Raw genomic sequence first — 19,440 nt, 5'->3', positions numbered from 1 at the left:
TTATTTGCATTAACCTTTCAATCTTGCCTAAGATATTTTTTTAAAAACATTAAGGTGTTTCAACACAAAAGCAAAAGCAGTATACATCTGAGAGTATTAAACTTTCAAAGCTGCTGTTAGCTGGAGCTGCACTGCTTGGCTGTTTAATGTAAACAGCAGGAGATTACTCCCACAAAGGCTGATGTTTGTCCCTAGATAACGCACTTCTCATGCCTGTGGTTTGAAATACTTGACTTATCCCTCAGTCCTCCTCAGCCTTCAGAACATCTCTCTCGTGGGTTCTCAGCCTTGGTTTTATCTAATCAGAGAGTTTCAGATAGAATAGCCTGGGCAAGGGTAAGTCTTGCTTTTTCTGAGACAGAGATTAGTGGGCTGTAAACTTGCAGCCTCCATGTTTCCATCAAAAGTTACATCGCTTAATCCCTCGTGTTCCTTTTTATGTGCCTGCATTGTCTACATAATTTCTAAGAAGAATATAGGTTTTATTGCCTGTATACACATTCCCTTTTCTCTCCCTTCCCATCTCAGATTACTAGTTCTTGCCAGAATGTTAAAGCTCCAAACTCAAACAAAGGCGTTTCTGAACAAGACTGTCTCTAGATTGTAGGCACTTCTTCAAGGAGTGCCCTGGCTTTCTCCTGGTGTGAAGCAAGTTCAAAGGCAGAGAGCCCTTCCACTGGGAAGACAGGAGGAGAGACCAGGGGTCCACAATGCTTGGGAAAGCTGAAGAGACCCCTCCCCTGCTCCCCCTTGCCCTTTCTCAGGCTCTGCTGTGTTGGGATTGCTTTGGGAACCATTTGTTGGGGTCTTGCTGCATCATTCTGCTCCCAAAATTCCACAAGCAAGCAAGGGGCAGCTCTTTTCTTTCCTTCAGGTGGACGTGTGGCTGAATTTCGTGTTCCTTCTTACGCCAAGTAGCAATAGCTTACGGGTAGTTCAGAGCCACTAGCGTTTGTACTCCGTTATTTGGAAAGGAACAACAGCCTCTGCCGGATCATTATTAGTCTCTAGAGCACCCTCATGCTCGTGCCTGTTTTACATGCTTTATGGTTAACAGCGAGCTTGTCACAGGACTAAGCATGAAGGAAATTAATCTGGTCTCTTGTTTATGACATAGGACCCTCTTGGTTGCAAGTAACAAAAAGCCCCCAAAGTAGCTTGAGCTGATGGGGTTTCATAGTATAATGAAACCAAAGTCTATTTACAAAGGGTATCATATAAAAACAAGGAGTTAGGTAAGGTTAGGGAGAGGGAAGATGTATCAAGAATCCCTGATGGAAAGAAACATATTTTAACGTGGGATTTCAAAATTAGTAGGTTTTTAGATTCTGGGGTCAATAGACCCAGAATTCCTGAGCCAGGTAGCTAAAATAAGAAACAGAAAAGATTTGAAATTAAACATGATCTCGGGATCCTGACTAGAGTTTGTTAGTTTCTTTTAAATGCATGGGGATACTTGTATCCACTGTTCTGGAAGGATCCTCAAGCTGGTGTCAGAGGACAAAGATGACTAAGTGGAGGCCAAGTGCTGCTGCCTTTTAAATGGGCACGTGTTCTCTGCTCGGCACAGTCCCCATGTCTCCTGTTGTCTGAGGCCAGGTCACGTCCCTCCTTTACAACTCTCTGTGTTTGTGTAAAGGTTAGATCAGGGTACATGAGGGGTGTGATACAGAAGTTCATAAGAGAGGGCCTCTGGTCCCTGAGAACAAGATGTTTTCTCATGCTTGGAGGAGGCAGGAGTTGAAGCAGGGTTTGGTATCCACCCAGGTCGGTCTGGGGAGAGGAGGCGGGCTGAGTAATGCTTGAGGAAGTGGTAGGGAACTAACATGGATGAAGTGCTGGCTGCACCAGACACCATGATCGTCTCCGAACCTCACACAGGCCTCTCACGACCACATTGCCCCTACAGTTGTGTTGCGCCTTTCCTCAAGTGCTCTGCTTGTCTCGATTTGACGAATGATGACCATGGGGCTCTAGGAAATCAGGAAACCCTCCTGCGATTCTTTTTCTCCTGGCGAGGAGAAACCACAGTTGTCAGCCCGGCCTTCAAAACCCAACCCAGCCTGGCTCCTGTTAGCCCTGCTCGGTGAACTCTGGCCCTTGGTGACTGTTCCCTCAGTGTGCCTGCACACCTCCGCCTTAGGGCCTTAGCCAGGCTGTTCCTCGCCTGGAACACCACTCCCTGATAGCCACCCGTCAATGACTCCCTCGTCATGTTTTTGCTTATTCGTAGCTTTCTTGATGGAGACTTGACTTGTCTGCTCTATTTTAATATTGCAACACCTCCTTCCACCTTGCACTGCATTTCAGTCCCCCTGTGCTGCTCTCCTTTCCCATAGCGACTCTCATCTTCTTAAATTCTGTGGAATCCACTCCTTTATGACTCTTTGTATTGCCTTTCCCTCCTGCACACCCCGAATGTCAGCCCATCAGAGCAGGCACTTTTGTCTGTTTCGTTTCCTGATTTATCCAAGCTCCTAGAGGACTGCCTGGCTCATAGTAGATGCTCAATTAATTTGTGTTGAATGTATGAAGAGCCTTTCCCAAGATCACAGAACCACAGAGCGCTGGAGCTGGGATGCAGCAGGCTGCCTGGGTTCAGGTCACATGGAGGAGGCCGTTAGGGAGAGCTGAAGTGAGTGAGAAAGGTTGACCCAGTTAAGACTCTAATGTCCTGTTTACAGGTTTGAGCTTTATCTGTCATAGCATCTTATGAGGATTCCAGACGGTTTGAAGGTACAAACTGGGACACAGGGACCCAGTGGCAAAATTGGGATTGACTTTGGGTATTGAATTTTCCACCAGCCCATGCTTACTCCGTTAGACGTGGCAGGAATTATGCCCAGAGGCTTTTTACTCCTGAACTCAGCCCCTGCTCTATAAAGACAACATGTGTTTTGTTCACATAAGTGTTTAGCACAACTTGTGTGGACTGCCCTGCTTCACTCACCCCTGCCAGAGCTGCAGTGTTGTTCACACGAAAGTGTTAGGAAATGGTTAACGAAAAGTACACGTGCTGCAGTTTCAGGAAAATACAGCTTTCCTGATGGCACTCTTTCCTTTCCTCTCTTCTGTGCCAGATGTGTTCAGTGCACCTCTCCTGTTGATTCAGGCAGAGTTTAAAATAAAAAAAAAATTTTTTTTATCAGAATGGTGAAGAAATAACTCCCGTCCATTGTTATTTAAGATAATATTTTTGAGGCTCCAACCGAGGTGAGAAAACACCTGATTTTTTCCCCCTCCCTTGTGTTTACCTTGCTAGATTATTTTGAGTCTGTTCATGGGATACGGAGCAGATGCCGTTGATGTAATCAGTATTTTTTAAGCAAAGATGACTGAAAATGTCCATTTAAGAGTTGCTTTAATGTACATCTGTATATAACTGCTTCCTTTTATGAATAAAAGTATCAGGGGTGGTGGACATGTATATTGATTTTATTTTTTAAAAATTTTTATTAAAAATATAGCTAGCATACACTATTATATTAGTTTCAGGGGGTAGGTACACCATAGTTACTCAGCATTTATATACCTAAAGAAGTGATCACCATGATAAGTCCAGCAACAATCTGACACTGTATCACACTATAGCAATGTTATTGACTATATTCCCCATGTGGTACATTACATCTCTATGACTTACTTGTTTTGTACCTCCAAAGACCTCTTACTACCCTTCACCTTTTCTGCCCTTTTTAAATTTTTCAATTATAGTTGACATTCAGTATTATTTTACATTAATTTCAGGCGGACAGCGTCGTGGTTAGATAGTTATTTAATTTAAGAAGTGATCCCCCTGACTAGTCTAGTACCCACTTGGCACTATACATAGTTATTACCATGTTATTGACTATCTACCCTGTGCTTTACTTTACTTTCCCATGACTATTTAGTAACTACCAATTTATACTTCTTAATCCCATCACCTTTTTCTCCCATGCCCCCAACCCCCTCCTATCTAGCACCCTGATAAATCTAGTACCCCGTCTGACACCATGCATAGTTATTACAATATTACTGACTATATTCCTTATGCTATACCCTACATTCCCAGAACTACTTTGTAATGGCCAATTTGTACTTCTTAATCCCTTCCCCTTTTTTCACTCACACCCCAACCCCCCTCCCATTTGGCAACCATCAAATTGTTTTCTGTACCAACAGTTTGTATCTGTGTCTGTTTATTTTACTCTTTAGAGTCCACATATAAGCACAGGCACATTGCAACTATTTTTCTCTGACTCTCTACTCAGCACAATACCCTCTTCAAATAGGTTCTCAATCCCTTGGTTTCTCTCTTCTCCTTTTGGTACCCCTGTGATGCAAATCTTGTTATGTTTGATGTTGTCCCAGAAGTCGCTTAAACTCTCCTTATTTTTTAAAATTATTTTTTCTTTTTGCTGTTCTGATTGGGTGTTTCCTGCTACCTTGCCTTTCAAGTTGCTGACTGGATCCTCTGCTTCATCTAGTCTGCTGGTGGTTCCTTCTAGTGCATTCTTCATTTCAGTTACTGTATTCTTCACCTCTGACTGGTTCTTTTTATGGTTTCTGTGTCAATTTATTTATTTATTTATTTATTTATTTATTTATTTATTTATTTATTTATTTATTTATTTATGCTATCTTTTTGTTGAAGTTTTCACTAAGTTCCTTGAGCACCCTTATAACCAATGTTTTTGCTCTGTATCTGGTAGGTTGCTTGACTCCATTTCATTTAGCTCTTCTGGATTTTTCTCCTGTTCTTTTATTTGGGATATATTTCTTTGTTTCCTCATTTTGGCTGCCTCTCTGTGTTTGTTTCTATGTATTAGGTAGGGCTGCTTTGTTTTCCAGTCTTGACTGGGTGGCCTTATGTAGTAGGTGCCCTGTAGGGCCCAGGGGCACAGTCTCTCTGGTCCCCTGCCCTGGGAGTGTCCCTTGTGTGGGTTGTGTGTGCCCTCATGTTATAGTAGAGCCTGGATTGCTATTGGAACATCAGTGGGTGGGACTGGTGACTGGCTTGAGGTTTGGCCACCTCCACATCTTCCAGGCTGGTGTGCAGGAGGCTTATCCCACTGAATGGGGTTGCCCCAGTGGGCTCTGGTGCCTGTTGAGACTGCCCTTTGTGTGTGCCACTTTTGGGGCTAATTTGGTGTGCTCTGCTATGTTTTGAAGGCAGTCTCCAAGTATGTTGGCTCTAGGGCCTCTTGGGATGGGGTTCGGTGCAGGCCCAGGTTACCCATTGACTGTTACTGGCTGGGGACTACCTAGTAGGAGCTACAAAAAGATCCATGGTTGTTTGCTCTCTGTGCTAAACCTGTAGGTGCATGGGAGAGGCCACACTGCGAACTGAGGATGGCCGCCATTAGTACCGGGCCTGGTGTAGCTCTGCAAAAAAGCCAGGACACCCCGAGACCTGCTGCTACCTGCTGACTCCCTTAAAGTTCAGCCACTGATAAATCCTCATGCAATATGCAAGTTGGGTGAGGCAGGATCTCAGGGAATCACTAGAGTTGGAAGCATTGTGTTTACCAAGTTAATGTAGATTCTGGTTTGGTGCCAGTGCTGAGCCTGGAGCTACTTAGCAAAAGTCTCAAAGCACACCAAGGCCAGTTAACTGCCTTCCTGGGGCCTGTGGACTTTGATAGTTTTCCAAGAAAGAGTGCAAAGATGTGGGGTTGGCTGCTCACCAAGAAAGTGCCTCTGGTGTTGGGGGAATTGAGTGGGGTGGGGACCCTCAGAGCTCACCAGACCAATCAGATTCAAATGTTTCCATGTGGGGGAGGGCTCACCACAGGAAAGATGGTACCTGCAGGCTGGCTGCACAAGAGGGGGACCCCACACAGGGAAAATGGTGATAGTCCTCCAGTCCTTGCCCCAAAGCCACACACCTTAGACTGCCCCCATATGCCTCCAGTGTCCCCCCAAGTCACCCTTCCTCTGTGAAAGTCCAGGGTAAGTGCCTGCAAGCAAGTGCATCTGTGTGCAGGCCCTTTAAGAGGACGTCTGGGTTTCCTACAGCCTTCTGTCCCACCAGGGTGTGCCAGATGTTGTGGGGGCTCCTCTTCCTGGAACCAGTACTCTGAACTGGGGAGCCTGGTGTGGGGGCTGAAGTCCCTCACTTCTCTGGGGGGAACCTCCGTTGCAGAGCTATCCCTTCTGATTCTCAAACTCTACATGGAGGTTTGGGGGCAGCCTGTTTTGTATCTCTGCACCCTCTACCTGTCTTGACATGGCTTCTACTTTATTTCCCTAGTTATAAAACTTTTGTTCAGCCAGATTTCAGATGGTTTCTCCAGGTTGATTGTTCAATAATTTAATTGTAATTTTAATGTGTTTGCAGAAGGAAGCAGGCACTGTTTTTATTGACTCCACCATCTTGGATTGCCCCCTGATTTTAAATAATTTATTTTTGTAAAGTATGCAAGCTGAAATTTGCTTCAAAGAGAATTCAGATAGCAGCCAAAATACTCATAAAAGAACTGCCCTTCAGAAATACCACTAGATCTCAAGCAGGTTATAAAATAGCACCTGGGAGTTATTTCTGTCAGAAAAGACATAAGATGGATTTTGAAGAGCCATCCATGTAGAAGATGCTGGAATCACAGATATTATTCTAGACACTCCCCTCTCTTTCCCCCATGACCCCTCTTCACAATATCCAGTCATCACCGAAAATGTCAGTTTCACTCCTACTTCTAAATAGTCTCAAGTCCATCTACTTCACCACATTTTGAGTCCAGGACATGATCAGGTCTTATCTGCATGGCCAAAGCTGCCTCCTTCTAGTCCCTGTGTTTCCACTCTGCACTCCTTTTAATCTTTTCTGCAGCACAGATGATCATTTTTCCAAAGCCCATATTTAATTAAGACCCACTGCAGCCCACTACACACAGGCAGCCCTGAAATGGCTTCCTATTACTCTTAGGATAATGACTGGATTCCTTAATGTGGCTTACAAGGCCGTGCATGGGCTGTCTGTGCTTGTATCTTTAATTGCAAACCTGCCCAACCTCTCCTCTTCCTCCATTCTCTGTGCACCAAATACACCAGTCACTTTTCAGACCCTTTTACTTGCCATGCTTCTCTCACCACAGGGCCTTTGTACCTTCTCTTTTTTCTGCTTGAAATACTCTTTATTTTATTTTATTTTTTTTTGCCAGTTAATGTCTTTTCAACCTTCAGACCCCAGTTCCTACATATCTCACTCAGAGAAGACTTCCTGCACTGCTCTCTGGGTTAACCCCACCCCCCTCATGTAGCCTGTATTAGCCTTGTTTGATTCTCCTTTGTATCACTGTCAAGGGCAATTTTGTATTTTATACTTTGATTATTTGTTAAAATCTCTATCTCTTACTGGACTATAAGCTCATTGTGGTCAGGGACTGTATCTATTTCCTTATCTCCATTTATCACAGGAGAAAAGTAGTGTCTAGCTCAAAGTAGGAACTCAAGATTTGTTGATGATTGTAGATGGATGGATGAATGTCTTCTTGAAGTGTCCATTTTTGTTCCAGTTAGACTGGAGCACTGGCTCATTTCCAAGATGTTGGAGACTCAGCAAAGACTAAAACAACAGATGGAGGAAGAGATCTCCCATTCATAGGCCTCAGAGAGAAGAGGGCAGATATATCCCTCATTGCAGAGATGCTCAGTCCTCCTAGTCAGATCCTAGGGCCATTTTCCTCTCCAGTTTTTCCTCAGGCTCAGCTCTGCTGGCTGTTGTTCTGCAAAGCCTAGCAGGCTTCCATCAACACGCCACTCTCTCAGTTTCTACCTGGTGCCATCCTCACTCCCAGTCGGGAAAATAGACCCTTGCCTTGAATGCCTAGAAATTAAAGGAGCAATTTTATGCCTTAGAACGAGAGTTTCAATAGTATTCTCCATCTCTTATTTTTCTGGACAAACACTTTATGCACATTTGGAAAGTACTAAAATAGTTTTGAGCTTGGGCTGAGCAGCCTGACTCAGGAACCTATGTGATCTTGGGAGAATTACTTAAAGTTTCTAAGTCTCGGTCTCCTTATCTATAAAATGGGAATAATATCAGGACCTATTGCATGGGATTGTTGTGGGATACTTTAGAGCAGCATTGTTCAATAGTAATATAGTCCAAGTCACATATGCTATTTAAGTGTTCCACTAACTAGCTGTATTTAAAAAAGTAAAATGAAACAGGTGAAATCAATTTTAATATAGTGTGCTAAACCCAGTATATCTAAAGTATAGTATTATCATTTCAACATGTAGACAATAATAAAACAACTATTAATGAGATATTTTACAATCTTTTTATTCATATTAAGTCTTTAAAATCCAGTTTTAAAGTTTGCAAACTTAAACAATTAAGTTGGCGAACTCAGCCTAGAAAAAGTGCAAAATACCTCATTGCCGAATATCACTGCAGTCACCTTTGAAGTACTCCCCTTGGGAAGCTATGCACTGATGCCAGTACCTAGTCCACCCTTCAAAGCGATTTTGGAACTCTTTCTGGAGTGGCCATCTGAGCTGTCATTGTATTACCCTTGATGTCCTGAATGTCATCAAAGTGTCTTCCTTTCAGTATTTATCTTTGGGTAAAGGAAGAAATCATTGGGGGCCAGATCAGGTGAGTAAGGAAGGTGTTTGAATACAGTTATTTGTTTTCTGGCTAAAACCTCCCTCACAGACATGCCGTGTGAGCTGGTGCATTGTCATGATGCAAGAGCCATGAATTGTTTGTGAAAAGTTCAGGTCATTTTCATCTAACTTTTTCACGCAGCCTCGCACTTCCAAATAGTAAACTAAGTTAGCTGTTTGTCCGTTTGGTACAAATTCATAATGAATAATCCCTCTGATATCAAAAAAGGTTAGCAACATCGTTGCAACAAGTTCACAAACTTAACTGTCAGACCTCATGTATTTTACACTTATGAGCATATCTCATTTTGATCTAGCCACATTTCAGATGTTCAGTAGCTAGTGGCTACTGTATTAGGCAGTGCTGTTTTAGCTAATTCATATAAAACACAGTACCAAATTCATACTTAGCATTCAATGAGTGTTGGCAAAATTATTGTTATTCATTTTAAGACATCAAAAATTGGGTGGACAAACATTTGTACTGTGTGTTTGCATACATTGTCATGTGACAAGATGCCTCAGATTTGTTTTTGGTTCTGTTTCAAAGGAATAAAGAGTTGACTTTAAGTGCTCTCAGCTGTTCCCTGTAAGTTGGCCTCTGGGTTTCAGAATGAGGTCAGTTTGGTGGTTTACGGTCATCTTTTCTTTGGAAGGTGGGAAGGGGAAACTCAGTGTGCCTCGAGTGCTGCGTGCCTGTCTCTGTTTTTTGGCTCCTCTCTGTTTAATTATTTGGAGCTGGAACAACTTGATTTTAAAACAAAACATATGGGCTGAGAGTAATTGGGAGGACATTTGCTAGTGATGTAGCCCAGAAGGTATGCACAAGCTGAGGCCCTGGCCCCGCACCACTTGCTTGCTTAGGTATTGAGTGCTTGCCTTGACTTTAAATCCAGGGTTGTTTCTTCAAATTCTTAAACCCATGTTTGGAAAGCCACAGTTAAAGCAGGAAATATTGGAGCAAGACTATAAAGGAGTTGTTTGTGAGTCTTCTTTAAATCCCGATTTTTTTCTCTCTCCTTTCTGCAGAAAACTGTTGGCTCCCAATCCATTTATATGATTCATGAAATTAAAAAAAAAGAGTTTTCAAAGTTTCAGGAGGAGAGAGGAAAGTTTTATACCAAGAGGAGAATGTTGACCGACCATGGAATTTCTCTTTTATTCCTTCCATTGCTGACTCTACCATGGGGCATTTCTGTTCTCCAACCAGTTCATATGTAAAGGCAAGGTTTTCGTCTCTTTCTACCTCTTCAACTCCCTTTTGCTTCCTGGGGAGGGAATATATGATGTCCTGGCCTTATCCCAATATAATTCTAACCTGAATGCCTCCACTTTCTGTCTCATGGGGGAAATGGGGATTTATCAGGAGTGGTAAGAACATATACGTCGATGTTAGACTCCTCTTGGTTCAAAGCTCTGCTTCTCCATTTAGAAGCTGTTTGCCTCTGTGAGCCTCATTTTTCTGTTTCTTAAAATGGGGTTAATCCTAGCGCTTATGTTAAACAAAACTTGTGATGCTTAAGAGAAACATGGCCTACAAAGCATGAGACACAAGTGCCTGGCGAGTCATAAAGAGAAACAAATGTTAGCAATGCGGCAGGGCCCTCAGCAGTGACATGTTCCTCCTCTTCAGCTGCGGGAGGGACAGCTGACCATGAGGTCCTCTGCCACAACATCCCACCCATGTTGTGGTGACACTGATTAAATACTGCATCAGTGGAGATGATCGAGCGTTGTCCTCAAAGAGAGTTAGCATTAGAAAGTTGGGCGTTTCACTGGGCTGAGTTTGATGTCGATGTGTGTGAAGTCATTCGCCCAGTGATTTCTAGGTCTGATGGGACCCTGTGTGTGTACTTGTCACCTGTTACCCTACTGTGCCTTGGATCTATAAATGTGAGACAGTAACATGCTGAACTGCTTTGTTTTTATACTACAGAGTTCCAAGTACCTTTGAGTCATTTGGGGGACTGGTACCTTTGTTGTTTTGGGTCGGAAACATAAAGTGAAATAGCACTCTGACCAGGGCAGTAGAGGGGAGGGGCTGACCATAGTTTTTCTGTTGGGATGTTGAAAACAAGAAACCTTTCTAAACACTTTTCAAACCCCTTAGAGCAAAAACAGGAATAAAAGTGTCTTCAGTTTTCGCCCAACAAAGGACATGCTGAAGCTTTTTTGTAGAGGGGCTCAGAAGTATTGCGTACTCTTTCTGTAGTGTTAGATCATTCTCGGGAGATTTGGGAAGTTCTACTTTTGAAAACACCACCACTGAGACTATTTCTGTTTACTTCACTCATTCATTTAGTTTTTTAGATTCCAGAGATATAGAGGAAAAACTAATGGGTGCTAGTTGGGAGGGGGTGGGGATGAGGGAGAAGGGGAAGGGATTAGACAGCATAAATAGGTAACCACAATATTGCCACAGGGATATGAAAGACAGTTCGGGCAATATAATTAATCATGTTGTAAATATTTTGTAGGGTTTCAGATGGGCACATGTCTTGTTAGGGAGACCACTTCATGGATGGGGTAGAGGCTTGACCACTGCACTGCACACCTGAAGCTGATGTATAATATTGTATGTCAACTATAATTGAATATATATATAGTCACAGGACGTGGAGTATAGTGTGGGAGTGGGGTCAATGGCATTGTAATAGATATATATGATATGGGGGGAAGTGGGGCAGTGGATTGGGGGAGAGGGGTTGTCACTTTGGGAGTAAAAAGTATAACTATGGTACTGTGTTGTACACCTGAAACTAATTAAAAAGAAAAACAAAAAACCCACCACTTTTTCAGGGTAGTCAATTGTTTGTGTTTTTTCAGTCTTCTCTTCCTCTTCTCTCTGCTCCTGCCGTTTTCCCAGACCCTGTTGGATTTATTAGCTCATGCCTACAAAGTGTCACTCTCCAAGGCGAATGGTGAAGACCTCGCCAGGTGGACAGGTCTCAGGTTTCCCTGAAACTGGAAAGAATGGCCACCCTCACTCTCATTTTCTCTGTGCGCCCCTCTCGGTGGACAGCTTTCCTGAGTGTAACTTAATCAAGATGTTGGTAAAATAAACAGCACGCACTGCTGCCATCAGACTGCGCCTGCTCGTCAACCTGCCCACTTCCTTTTCACTTCAGAGTTTGGAAAAGAAATTCAGAGTTGCTACTGATAATGAAGATGAGGAATAAGATGAGTCTTTCCTCACGGCCAGTTACACCCAGTCCTAATGACTGAGCCCTTAGTGGGTGGATAGCGTTGTACAATGTGTCATCAAACCTGTGACGCTCTGATTATAAGACACACTATTATGTTTGGTACAATCAAGGGGTAAAAACTGAGATGCCATCAATTTTAAGACACATCCCAATTTCAGAGATGTTAGAATACGTGTGTGGGGGGAATGTGTATCTTAGAGAAGATGGAATCCAGTGAGAATACTTAAAATGGAAAGTCCCCCTGGTTACCAACATAGTCCCCTCCTACCACCTTTCTCACCCCCCTATCTCGACCCCACACTTGAGATCTGCACTTGAGATCTGTAGTTATGTATGAGAGGCACCTCTGCCTTGGGGTTGAGTTCGTTTTGTGTTCTCTGTAAGTCAGCCTTGTGTTTTTTGTGTGCTCAGTGTTATACATGAAATTATGGCACTGAGTTGAGACCAGGCCATATTATGGAAGCCCTCTCAATTCCAATAAGTAATTTAAATTTCTGAAAAACAGAAGAAACATGGATTTTCTTTGGGTCACATTGAACTTGATAAAATTCATGTTACTTTTTGAAGGAGTGATAAAGAGCTTGTTGAGGGGCAGTTGGGGGTTTCTGAGTGCCCTCTCTGACCTTGCCCATTTATAATGGCTTGATGGTAAAGATAGAATTGCCAGCTCACCTAAATGCATGTCCCTGGTTTTCCATTTTCTAGTGAATGCCGGGCTTGGATTTATGGGGGCATGCACTGTTTCCTCTCCTACCCTAAAAAGCAGCATTAGGGGGCCGGCCCAGTGGCGCGATGGTTAAGAACTGGCTTGGGACGCCAGAGGGCCCCGGTTCGGATCCCACATATGAGGGCCAGTGACACTGCCCTCCACAGCTAAGATGCTGAACAACAGCTCAACCTGGAGCTGGGCTGCCGTGAGTTGCCGGCGACGGCATAGGCTGCAGCCCCTGTGGCAGTGGGTTGCCATGGGCTACCGTGTGTAGCCAGCAGCCAGCGTGAGCGGCCAGCAGCTGCAGTGAGCGGCCGTCCAGAAGCCGGCGACTGATGTGCCTCGCCTGGGAAGAGCGCAATGATGGTGCCAACTTGGGCCAGTGAAGCAACGTCCTCCACAACTAGACTGAAGAACAAAACGACAGCAACTTGTCTGTTCCCCTTCCCCTAATTCCCCAGCACTGTTCCCATCCCCCAATTGCCCAATAAAAATCTTTAAAAAAAAAAGCATTAAACGTTAGCAATGACTTGATTTTATTCAAGACTCTACCTACTAATTAGTCTTCATAATCTGAATGACTTCTAAGTACTTACGTATCTCTAACCCTTTTTTTTATTTTAAAAATTTCATTTATTTTTCTAGCTTTACTGAGGTATAATTCACAAATAAAATTGTAAGATATTTAAAGAGTACAACATGATTCAATATAAGTATATATTGTGAAAGATTTCCCCCCATTTAATTAACACATCCATCACCTCACATATTTATCTTTTTTTTTTTTTTTGGTAGGAACATTTGTTTCACTCTTTTTGCAAATCTCATTATACAATACGTTATCAACTATAGTCACCACGTCATACATTAGAACCACATACCATATTCATCTTATAACTGAAAGTTTGTACGTGTTGACCAGTCACCCGCTATTCCCCCATCCCTGGCAACCACTTTTCTACTCTGTTTCTGTGAGTTCGACTTATTTATTTATTTTTAGATTCCACATGTAAGTGATACCATTTGGTATTCATCTTCTCTCTGGCTTATTTCACTTAGCATAATGCCCTCCACGTTTATCCATGTTGTTGCAAATGGCAGGATTTCCTTCTTTTTTTTAAGGCTGAATAGTATTTCAGTGTGCGTGTGTGTGTGTGTGTGTGTGTGTGTGTGTATGTGTGTGTGTACATGTGTACCATATTGTGTTTTTTTTTTTACCCTATCCTTCTTAATGCTATAATAACTTTAATCAAGGGGATTCTGGTATTTGTTTTTCTTTTTCTGTTAAAGATGTTTACTCAGATTTTAGAGAAAACTATTTCTCAGCCAGGTAAAGTGGCAAAAGAATTGATTGAAAACTTTCTCATTTGTATTAATAAAAACATGGTGTTTACCCTTATCCTTATACTGTTTTCTCTCTTTCTTTCAGTTTTTGGGAATAGCATTTCTTGGAATTGGACTGTGGGCGTGGAATGAAAAAGTAAGTTGAATATCATGAAAATGCACATACTTGGGTTGTTAGAGTCTGCACATTATACTATATGTTATCTCCTTTTTCTCTTTGCAACTGCAGAGTATAAACAAACATGGTTCTTTAAAAAAAGTGTTCTTGGAAGATAATGTCATATTTCAGACTCTTTAGGAATGGTGTCTAAACTGATCACTATATCAAAATAATTATAGATGTAACGATACAAGTAACAATACACATGCACAACAGAACATATATTGGGATTTTATCAGTTAGCCAGAGATATATGTCCCCATAGAACGCTTCCTCACTCTGGCACAAGAATTTCAGTGATGCTTATAAATATCACTAACCCACCTGTAGCCTTTTTTTCTCAAATTTTTTAACCCTTTGGAAGATTGCTCAAGCCATAAACATGATTTTTTTAGTATGAGCGTTATGTTATAAGCTGTGAGCATGTCCTATGGAGAAAGCTGGATATAATTTGTGTTTGAATATCAGATAAACTTATTATTAATGCTAAAGAATGTGAATACTTGTCTTCTGATTAAAAGCATTTAGGAATATTCATAATTTGTGATCAAATACAGTACAGTGAAAGGAAATATCTGGAAACAGAAAGTAGCATATTCTAGGCTACAGTGAAGATACAGTGTTCTGGACACTCCTGCCCTGTGTCCGCTCCTCCACTTTATTTCCCATCCTCACTTTTTTATTTTTTTTCTCTACAACATCCCTCACTGAGGCCACACACTGGAATTCAAAAACGAATACAAACTCCTTTCTTCTCCCTTCTTTGGAAGAGAACTTGTTGGCAGCATTTTATCTGTCTTGGTATTTGGCTGCACAGTAAAGCTTGATCATCTCCCACCTTGTGAGAGGGAGAGAATGGATGGATTGGTTAAAAGTAAACTAAGAGGCTTAAATTTTCCCAGAAGATTGTTCTCTTATCTCTTTGGTATTTCACCCTTTGAGCTTGACCACAGCCTGAAGCCAAGAGTTTCTTTGAAGTGTCATATGTATTAAGAAAGGAGAGAAAAAATTAAGAAAGTCCAGCAAACAAACATCCTTCAGATGCCAGTAGGAGTTTCCACAACTAAAACAATGTTCAGATAGACTGAATCAAATGAAACTCAAAGTGAATCCTGAGTTTTGGAACGAACTACCCGCTATTCATTTGCAGAATATTGCTACAGAATGTAAAATACTTTATGGAGAATGAACCACTTTCCAGCAATGTTATGAGGCAGGGCAGTGATTACATGTGAAGGGAGACAAATTAAGTTCCTAAAACTGGGATAATTTTATCTCTGGAAACTTTTATGTTGAATACTGGTCTTCTCTTGGATTATGATTAGCTTCTGCCTTGATCCCCTTGTAAGCTTGGAGATTTGTATTGGTGGAATCTCAGAAATTCCACTTCTAGAAGCCCTCTGGTTGGCTCAGTGCCAGATAACACAGCTTTTTATAACTTTCCTTTAATAAGAGTCCATTTCTATCTGCTTTGAAAAGACGCTGGAAGGCATTAAATGAACTAATTGTCTATTCTAGCAATAAACAGACAATTGGTTGTTTTGAAGGATCCCCCCCCCCTTTGTGAAATATAATTATCTTTTTGTTTCAACAAGTTGCCCCAAATGTCTCTTCTCTTGATACAAATCACAAAATTCTAAAACTGGCAGTGTCGCGCAAATATCAGAGCAAGGGGGTGATGCGGTCTTTAGGGAGGGGTGAAATGGCAGTCCCTTCTTTGTCAGGGCCACTATCAGTAAGTGGAAAGTTTCTCTGGAGAGCTGAAGGTACTTGGTCAAGGTCACCCAGCTACTGTGTAGCCACACTGTGTGCACGGGGACCAAAGGGAGGTGGCAGAGGATAGAGCACATGCAGCAACCCAGTTTGGTGCGCTGACCACAAGTGGGCCCTGGGCTTAGGGATGCAGCCTTGAATGATGCAGAGTCCCCGCCTCCAGGGAAGCTTGCACTCTAGTGGGGCGCTGACAATAAGAGGTTAACTAGCCAAGTATATGCACCCAGGCACTGGCGAGCGCTGCCACAGAACGTAAGGTGTAGTAGAGTAGAGTCAGGGCTAGAGAGTGGTGGGGGATGAGGTCTCTTTTAGATCCGCCAGTTGGGAGCAGCCTCCCTGGGTAGATGGTGTTGGGGCAGAGACCTGGATGAAGCCAGAGGGATCTGCAGAGGTCTGGGGGAACAGAACTCCAGGCAGAAGGAATAGCAAGTGTAATAGCCCTGAGCCGGGAACTTGGTGATTCCTAGGAACAGCAGGAAGGCCAGTAGGACTGGAAGGAAGAGAGCAAGGGCAAGAAGAAGGAAAGGATGTGGCTCGAGAGGCAGGCAGAGGCCCGAGCAGAATGGGTCCTGTAGAAGTTTGGATGAGAGGGCATCACCAGGGCATTTTGACAAGGGAGTGTCCTTTTGTTTTAAGATAGTTCTGCTTGCTATGTGGAAAAAGCACAGCTTTGGAGTCGAACAGTCCTGAGTTCAAATATTGGCTCCTTCATTTACCATCTGTGTGACTTTGCACAACCCTGCTAACTTCTCTGAGATGCCCTTTCCTCTTTTGTGCAATGGGGACACTAGTATCACCTCATAGGATTGTTGTGAAATGTCTATGAGATGGCCCCCAAGGCATTGCCTGGTATGAAGTAAATGTTTCTTAGAGACATGGCTTCCTCCCCTGGATGCATGACCATAGCATGTCCACTCCTACATGGGGACAAGTGCAGAATGGTGGCTTTGGTTCCAGGCTCTACTTCATGGACCAGAGAATTGGTTTTGTTTTGGGTTCTCTTAAGGAGGATGTGATGTGCATTGATTGCCTTGGCCACTGCAAAGGTTGTTCTGCTGAAGCCCTTTGGGTTAACTTCTAAGCTGGACCAGGCCTCTGATAGGATGACGTTCCGAGGTGAACCACAGCCTGCCAAAGGTGGTGGGTGGCACCCAGCTGCTGAGCCCATAACTGCAGCGCATGAATCAGTAAGTGTGGTGACATTTACTTGAAAGGAGGCCCAGAAGGTAAGTCTCTGAACTGGGTCACTGCTGGAAGGATCAGATTTCCTTAGTAGACATTTTTAGGTGGAGTACAGAAACACTGGAGGCAAAATTATTACCCCTCACATTTATTGTACTTACTACCAGTATGAGTTTTAAACCTAGGGCTAATATTATTGTTAACTATTACACATAATAATTAAAGAATTCATTTCATCTAAATTCCAAATCAACTGTGAAGATGCAGAGGATGATTGTGTCTCCAAGGAAAACTGGTTTATGTGCCCTTTTTCAGAAATCATAGGATCTGCTGTTTTAGAAGGAATATCGAAATTATTTAGCATGATTGGCAGCTGTACAACAGACGTGGTGGCATCCAGCCATGATCAATTCATTCATTCAAATAACAGTTGCTGAGCACATAACATGGGACAGGGCTTGTGCTGGATGCTGGGATGTAATTCCTCAGGGAATTTAGAGTCTAGGAAGGGTATAAATATACATGTAAAACATATACATATGTACATAAAATAAAACATTGCAGTGAACGCTAATTTGGAGTGTATACAAGTTTGACAATTCCTATGGCAAAGTACTCACCACTTCCATCTTCCTGTGTTACTCTTACTATTGTTGAAAAAACCTTCCTTCCACCAAAGTAGAACCATGTCCTAGTAGTTTTCACTCATTGATTTCGGCTCTTCTCTATTGGATTCCACAATAAATCCTGTACATGTTGACCTTTGGGTATTCAGGGTGGAGTCCTGGTTCCTTCTGAATTTCTTGGCTAAACTTCTGCTTCTCTTTGGGTGGAGTCCCTTCCGCATCTTAGTCATGCTCTCCTGACCTCTGTACCACTGACAGGCTGCTTTAGGGGACTTAGAGAATATGGCTGCATTGTGTCCCTTCTCCCCTCATTTGCTGTCAGTACAGCTTGAGATCACACTGTTGATCACTGAGAGTTCAAGTTGGTCTCAGATCCAAGTAGGTGTACCCCATCCAGAGTCAAATACAGGATTCCACATGTACCCAGCTGTCATCTGGCACATTCCCCATTCCACTTGGCTTGGGTTTGACCTGTACATTTTGATCAACTTCCTCCCTCAATCCCTTCTTCTGCTCAGGCCTTCCTTTAGATTCTCGCCCCAGTGCTACCTGGGGAAAATTCTGATTCAGTAGGTCTGGGTGGACACTGGGATGCTCTATTTTCATAAGCCTCCGAGATTGTGCGGACTGCAGTCAAGTTTAGTTATCGCTGATCAAAGCCACTGATATGTTGAACAGGCCAAGGACAGAGCCCAATAACATGTCACTAGAAATTTCCTTTGGGGTTGACATTCATTCACTTATGTGTGGCCTTGGGTGTCATCAGTCAAGCAGTTTCTAATCCATCTACTTGTCATTGCATCAGACTTTTTTTCTGCCTTTTGTCTTTGTAGAGAGACTATATCCTTCACTTTATCTCTGAGTAACCAGCCTAGGGACTTAGGAATCTGTTACTTATTGTACCCACCTAGGTTGTGGAGCACATCATTTTCTCATCCAGGCACTCAGAAACCCTCATCAGTAAAGCAAGGACTAAGGCATGGCATATCATTCCTCCCTTCTAGAAACACTTTCCTCACTTGGCTTCTAAGATATCACACACTCCTGGTTTTCCTGTCTCACAGACAGTGCCTTCTCAAACTCCTTTGCTAATTCCTGCTCACCTCGCTGACCTCTAAATTGTGGAGTGCCCCAGGTGAGGTCCTGGGATTTTTTTTATCTTCACATGTCATCCAGGCTTGGGACTTTTGATGCCATCTAATACTGATGATTTCCAAATTTAGATGTTTGCTCCCGACCTCGTCTGAACTCCAGACTTGTATAGGTAGCCTCCCCAACATCTCCACTTAAATGCCCTGTGGGCTTCCGACACTGAGCAACCCAAAACAACACTGCTTCCCAAACCTGCTCTTCCCGACTGCAGTAAACAGCAATTACGTCCTTCTCCTTGCTCTGGTGTTCTTGACACCCTTCTTTCTTTTCTCTCATACACATTCAATCTATTGGCACATACCGTCAGCTCTACCAGGAAACTATATTGAGCATCGGATTTTCACTGTTAAGCCCTGGTCTAAGCTGCCACCCCATCTTGCCTGCTCTTGCCTGCATTCGCGCAGAACACTTTAATTTCCCTGCGTTGGCTCTTGAGCCGCCACTGCCACCCCAAGCCCATTGCCACGAAGCAACCAGAGCGATCCTTTGAAAATGGAAGACAGAATTCTGTCCCTTCTGCTGCAAACCCTCCAGTGAGTTCATTATCTGACTCAAAGCAGTATATGGTGCCCCATCACGTCTGGGACCTTATTTTCCACACTGCCATCCCCTGCTGCGCTTTAGCCCCAAGTCATCTTGCTATTCCTCCAAAATCTCAAACATAAGTCACCCCCCCCTCCCAGGGGCTTT

At 43.1% G+C, this 19,440-nt stretch overlaps 1 protein-coding gene across 2 annotated transcripts in view; it reads left to right on the top strand.

The window, feature by feature from the left end:
• TSPAN5 (tetraspanin 5) overlaps positions 1 to 19,440 on the top strand; it is a 168,502-nt gene that overhangs the window by 123,628 nt on the left and 25,434 nt on the right. The window contains exons 1-2 of one of the 2 annotated variants that reach the window (XM_019661665.1): positions 9,652 to 9,821; positions 13,943 to 13,993. In XM_019661665.1, coding sequence (XP_019517210.1) covers positions 9,783 to 9,821; positions 13,943 to 13,993 — 90 coding nt within the window. In that variant the 5' untranslated portion in view covers positions 9,652 to 9,782. Of the gene's footprint in view, positions 1 to 9,651; positions 9,822 to 13,942; positions 13,994 to 19,440 lie in introns of those variants that run through there. The other variant, XM_019661664.1, reaches the window with a different exon arrangement.

This window comes from Hipposideros armiger, unplaced genomic scaffold (assembly GCF_001890085.2).
Source record: "Hipposideros armiger isolate ML-2016 unplaced genomic scaffold, ASM189008v1 scaffold_357, whole genome shotgun sequence".
Taxonomy (NCBI): Eukaryota; Metazoa; Chordata; class Mammalia; order Chiroptera; family Hipposideridae; genus Hipposideros; species Hipposideros armiger.
The sequence above is the reverse complement of the archived record's forward strand: the minus strand, read 5'-3'. Positions and strand labels throughout refer to the sequence as shown.